This window comes from Sceloporus undulatus, chromosome 5 (genome assembly GCF_019175285.1).
Source record: "Sceloporus undulatus isolate JIND9_A2432 ecotype Alabama chromosome 5, SceUnd_v1.1, whole genome shotgun sequence".
Lineage (NCBI taxonomy): Eukaryota > Metazoa > Chordata > Lepidosauria > Squamata > Phrynosomatidae > Sceloporus > Sceloporus undulatus.
In genome coordinates, this window is record NC_056526.1 from 120,843,122 (window position 1) to 120,849,637 (window position 6,516).

At 43.0% G+C, this 6,516-nt stretch overlaps 1 protein-coding gene across 1 annotated transcript in view; it reads left to right on the forward strand.

The window, feature by feature from the left end:
- The window catches only part of SLC10A4 (solute carrier family 10 member 4), a 7,612-nt gene extending 5,378 nt beyond the window's left edge, over nt 1-2,234 (forward strand). Inside the window, exon 3 of the mRNA XM_042469667.1 lies at nt 1,234-2,234. Coding sequence (XP_042325601.1) covers nt 1,234-1,755 — 522 coding nt within the window. The 3' untranslated portion in view covers nt 1,756-2,234. The remainder of the gene's footprint in view (nt 1-1,233) is intronic.
- Nucleotides 2,235-6,516: the final 4,282 nt, after the last annotated feature.

Here is a 6,516-nt window from a genome sequence, read left to right on the forward strand (position 1 = left end):
TGGGATAATAAGTCCAGTGTGGTGAACACAAAACAAATGCCTTACAATGAATTTGCCTTTAGCTGAATAGAAAACATACTGAAAAGTGGGATCTAACACAGAGAGCTGAATGTGCCTTGAAAGAATATGTATAGGGATTTCTATGGTAGTGCTTGTGCATTTTGAAGTGAGATGAAGACGTAGCAGGACTGATGCTCAGTTTTAAATCTCCACTTTATTTGAAAAGACCTACGGTGCTTTCCAGTTACTTCTTTTCAAAGTCTCATTAAGACCTCCTAGTTTCATCTTGGTTAATTCATGTCATTTTGAACTGTTTGAACTGTTTTATCCTGTATATTTTAATGGCACTATTAGCTGTCATGAAAGCCTATTAAGGGACACTAGCTAGGATCTGTAAACAAACAGATAAATACAAACCCCCGTAATGTGGTATTCTCATACTGTAACAGATATAGTCTAAAGGTTTGCAAAGAGTATAAGAATGCAGAACAAAAGTAATGAGCTATTAAGCTCATTAGTCTCCCCAGTGATGATCAAACGCTGGCCATTTGTTGAAATGCCACAACCACCACATACTGATATGCTTTGGCGCAACAGGTAATTTTAATGTAAAATGCTTCCCATCTCTACTCGTTTCTTGCTGTTGATGAGCAACTATGGCAGGGTGAGGGACCCCATTCAGGCATGTGGGTACTTTAAAAAATACATTTCCTCAACAAAATTATCTATTATCTTTTCAGGAAGGAGGGGTAGAAGAATTTGGAAGCACTGACTAGATTTCTGTTGAAGGGGTTGAGCAAAGAGGATTTACAGCAGAGATCTGCTGAATGGGTTGAGTAGAGGATTTAAAGCAGGGATCTGTTGAAGGGGGTTGAACGAAGAAGATTTAAAGCAGGGCTTCAAGCAAGAAGAGATGGAAGGAGGGTTGGAAGCATTTGAAGGAACCAACAAGATTGCTGTTAGCAAGGAATTAAACAGCAACTACAGTGAGGAGGTGGAAAGCGTGGGGGAAGATATGGGATTGATTTTCGCAGCAAACAGAAGATTATTTATGCAAGTGATACTGGTTATTTCAAGCAGTGATCTCTCAACTTTGCAGGGGAAGTCAAGAGGCTTTTGGGGCCCATTTGTGGGTCTGATGGGCCACACTTTGCCTACTCCTGGTTTACATAGTTAAGGATAATTGAAATAAAAGATTCTGCTTTTTCTCATCCATTTTTTTTTCATTGCTAGGTTTCCTTGTGGTCTCTCCTGGTGACACTGGTGGTCCTTTTCATTCTCACGGGTACCATGCTGGGTCCTGAACTTCTGGCTACTATCCCTGCCACTGTCTATGTAGTAGCTGTGCTAATGCCCTTGGCGGGCTATGGCTGTGGTTATGGGGTGGCAACCTTGTTTCGTTTGCCACCCCACTGTAAGCGGACAGTGTCACTGGAGACCGGCTGCCAGAACGTACAGCTCTGTACCGCTATCCTCAAGTTGACTTTTCCTCCAGAGCTCATTGGGCCCATGTACATGTTTCCCTTGCTCTATGCCCTCTTCCAGGCTGCGGAGGCTGGCCTGTTTGTGTTGGTCTACAAAATCTATGGCAAGGACACCTATAAGCAAGAGCCTATAGGAGGTGAAGAAGAAGAAGATACAGACATTTCTTACAAGAAACTCAAGGAAGAAGAAGTGCCAGAGATGTCTTATGGCACAGTGACTGTTGAGGACCATGGCTCAGTGCTCATGGAAGCTACACAGACTGCTCTCTAGAGAGAGGGAATACCTGGAAAATCCCATTTCAGGATAAGTGGTAGAGCAAACTGGGAAGGATGGGAAGGGGTAGAGAGGTGACAACAATATCAGCCAGTTGCTGTAATCTGGATTTCCTCAGTATACAGGGTTTACAACCAAGCCTATATTTTTTCTCCACAAATTAATGATTCACAGCCTCTGCAGCTGCTATTACAGATTATCATTAAATGTCATAAATGTAACACAGAAACATAATCAAGAAACCGGTCTGCCCATAGAAATGAAGGGTTTTCTGAGGGAATTTTGAAGAGTGGAGGAAAGATAAGCAACACAAGGAGGAAACAATGGCCATATTTGTTAAGTGTAACTGAATGTCATCACCACATTTGCTGTTCAAAAAACCCAGAGTTGTGTATCTTGCATATCATTCAGCTTTTATGTATGTGGAAGGGTTAAACTAATGTTGTGTATCAGTGATTAAATTTCTTCCAAGCGTATTCAGCCCTTAAGAGGATGTATGAGAGACCGCCTGTGTTGTCTAGTTTAAATTAGAACTACTGTACCAGTTGTTTTATATGGCTTCTATTCTTTCTGAAAACCATTTCCAGTCAAATGGGAGCTTTAAAAGCACTCCAGAGTTTATAAAAAAAATACTTTTTTGGATTATAATTCCATAATCTAGATATTGGGTGAGGGATTGTGGGTGCTGAAGACTGTAGACTGAAAAAGGTAATTTTATCAAGTTTGAACCAGGTTTCAAATTTCTGCTTGGCCATGGAAGCCCACTGGATGATCTTAAGCAAGTTGCACTCTGAGTCTCAGAGGATGGCAATGGCAAACCCCTGATGAAGAAACTTGCCAAGAAAAACCCATGATAGATTTGCCTTAGGGTAAACTGAAAAACAATTTCAAGGCATGCAACAACAACACACACGTTTACTCAGTACTACATCCAGTTGTTTCAAAAGGAATTTACTCCCAGGTAAGTGCATATAGGTCTGCAGTCTAAGTATCTGTTGAACCGGGCTAAAAGCGAGCATCATATTTTACAAACAAATCACCTACCTATAAGAGGTGGTAAACAGTGGTATCTCAGTCACACCGAGCAGACGTCTTTGAGGCTTCTGATTGAAGTAATTTATTTCCATTTGCAGCCAGGCTGAATACTCAGAAGTAAGTATCACTCTGTTCAATGGTTCTTACTTCCATGTAAGTGTTCCTGTGACTGTAGCCTCAGAAGTTCAGTCCCTCTTTTCCATACATGTTGATTATATTCGGTGTGGAAGTGTGAGTGCACAGTAGTTACTCCAGAGCAACTGTTGTCTGCTATTATTTATATGTGGTATTGGAAAGCAGGTCAATATCAGGGTCTCTACATGCTTTGTGGACTGAGAGGCCTCCAAGTTGCCCTGTGATCCACAGCCCTGCTCAGGTCTTGCAGACTCAGGGCCCTAGCTTGCTTGACTAAGTCTATCCACCTGGACTGTGGTGTTCCTCTTTTCCTATTACCTTCTACCTTACCAAGCATTATTGTCTTTTCTGGAGAGCCATGTCTTCTCATGATAAGCCTAAAGTAGGACACTCTTCAGTTGTCATCTTGGCTTCTAGAGCGAGTTTAGGCTTGCTTTGTTCTAGTTACTCCAGAAGCAAATCCTAGGCATTCCCTGGTGCCTGCTCCTCCTCACCAGTAAGGCTCCACATGCACTTTGGAGAAATCCTCATCGAACCAAATAGGACTACTTTGTGGAGCTTTGATTCCTGAACTCCTTGGGCACAGAACTGGCAACACACAACCCATAATCCACTCACCGGAAGGCAACCACCTAGCTTTTATACCCCCCAGGTAAGAAAGTGCTGGACTTAAAGCAGGGTGACCAGATGTCCTCCTTTTCCAGGACATCATCACCTGGTGTGATAATTCATGGTGTCAAACCCACGCCCCCAGTTGACCTTCTCCCATCCCACACCATGCACAGGGTGACCATTTCAGCCTTCTATCCTGGAGGAATTCCAAAATGTCCTCCATTTGGAGCACAACTTAAGAAGTCAAAAGCATTTATATCTTTGTGGTTGCGTTGGGCTTTTTCTTTGGTCATCAGGTCCTCCACCGTTCTGAATTTTGCCTACTTTTTGCAAAATCGTAGGACAGGATGAGGAGACATCCTCCTTCTTGCCCAGGGCTTGCCCTCCATTTCAGCCTCCTGTCCAGGAGGAAATAACAAAACACCCTCCATTTTGAGCAGGACTAAAGAAGCATGAATTTTTACCTTCCTATAGGACAGTGGTTCCCAACCTTCCTAATGCTGCGACCCTTCAACACAGTTCCTCATGTTGTGGTGACCCAAACCCATGAAATTTTTTTTGTTGCTACTTCATAACTGTAATTAAATAGGTGTTTTCCAGTGGTCTTAGGCGACCCCCCATGAAAGGGTCATTCGACCCCCAAAGGGGTCCCGACCCACAGGCTGGAAGCCACTGCTATACGAGTTTATCACATGGGGTAAAATGGGAGTTTAAGCAATGACTGACCTGTGAAAATCATGCAACTTAAAATGACATTAATGGAAGTGCCATTATCCCATGAAGAACCAGGGAATAACCAGGCAAGAAACAGCAAAATGTCATTCATGGGGGAAATTCAGTGAATTAGTTACTGTTGTTTCTTGCCTGGTTATTCGTGGGATAATGACACTTTAATCACATGGGATGGCTCCCATTCAGAAACCTGATTTAAAGTGAAAAAACCCACAAAAATGTTTTTCACACGACGTTTGGGGTTAACCTGAATAGAAATTAGAAATAACCCTCAAAAGCTGTCAGTTTTTCAGATGATGTTTGCATCAATGAGAAATATCTGAATACAAAGTTGAGAAAACCTGTTCCTTTTTATTTTTGGAAACTTCCTGAAAGTAAAAATGAGGGTGTTTCATCAACTTTGCATTTGGATTAATGCCGAGTTATTTCTCATTGATGCCAACGTGTCTGAAAAACAACCTGCAGCCTGGGGAAGAAGCCAGTGTGACTCTGAAAGCTTGCAACATGTAATTGTGTATTTTGGTTGATCCAATAAAGGTATCATTGTTTGGATGTTATTGGATTTGCTATATGGCCAACACAGCTACCTCTAGATATTTCAAAGCTCTGGAGTTTATCACACGGGGAAATTGGAAGTAGAAACAGTGATTAACCCGCAATTGTCTGAACGGTTTTTACACAATGGACTTTAACACCCATAGACAAATTGGAGGCAACTTGGTTAAATCCCATGCAGAAACAGGATTTTAACATCCACAAAAACCCCACTTTTGCAGGTTGTTTTTCAGACATCTTTGCATCAATGAGAAATAATGTGACATTAACCCAAATGCAAAGTTTTTCAGACGCCTAGGATTAACATCTTCGATGTCTTCCTCCTCTTTGCCTGAGGAAGAAGCCAGTGCGACTCTGAAAGCTTGTGACATGTCATTATGCATTTTGGTTAGTCCAACAAAGGTATCAATGTTTGGATGTCATCCTGAGCTTTTTGAGCTTGTGTTGCACTAAGGCCCAGACTTTGGTCCTCCGTGTGTTGTGGACATAGGCTCCTATGTAGATAGAGAACACACTGAATTTCTCAAGAAGTCATCATGTTTTGCACCAACTCCCCAACAGCCAGGAACTCTGGAAGATGAAGAAGAAGCCCAAAACATCTGGAGGAGCAAAGCTTGGGAAGGAGGGCTGCCATGGGTGTCTTTGGTTGGAAGACCCTGCATCCTGGGTACCTTGTCCTCCTTTGCTGGGGCCTTAACTGTCTGGTTAGTTCTTTTATTTCAGCTCATTTTAATTCTGGAGCAAGTCAAGGGGAGTGTGTGCAAATCTCAGGAGAGCACAGCACTGGATTTCGGCAGGCTGTGTCCTTGGCTTTGCTGTTTTACTTGATTCACATATTGGTATAACAAAAATGTGCGCCATCCTACAAGTCTGGCAAGGAAGCAGCCAATTTGCAGAGTGAAATCACAGGAACATTTTGATGTGGTTCCTGGCATATACTATAGATACTAGATGGTAGTAAAATGGAGCACACTCCCTTGGAGTGTGGTGGTGTCTCCTTTATTTGGATGTCTTTAAACAGAGGCTAGGGGGCCATCTCTTGGAGGTGTTTTGATTGAGTTTCCTACATGGCAAAATGGGGTTGGACTGGATGGCCCCTTGGAGGGGGGTCTCTTCCAAGTTAGGATTCTATGAGAAGAAGCAAAGAAAACTCTTTTGTGTGGGAGAACTTCCTAAGGAAGTGTGCTGGGTCACATCCATGATGCATTTACCAACTTACAAAGTGCATTTATTGCCCTTGTAATGGAATTTCCAGACAGTAAGGGCTGTTTGACAGTGGAACACACTCCTTCCTCGGGGAGTGGTGGAGTCTTCCTCCTTGGAGGTCTTTAAACAGAGGCTGGATGACCATGTGTCAGTGGGGATGCTTTGATTGAGAGTTCCTGCATGGCAGAACAGGGTTGGACTGGAGGACAATTGGGGTCTCTATGATTCTAAGACCAAATGGCATGCAAATAGAAAGAAGACATGCAGGGGAAAAAACAAAACAAAAACCCTATCTATCTGAGGAGAGGGGAGAGAGAATGCAATGATTTTCCATGAGAAGGCCACTGGGAGCCAAGGCTGGAGGCTAGTGCTCACAGCTGCTCTGAGTCTAGCAAGGTGATCCTCCCAGGAGCCCCACCTGTGCCTTGGCCTTTTAAATAAGCCCTCCTTCTCTTCTTTCTCTTGCTCCTGCATCCTCCCAGG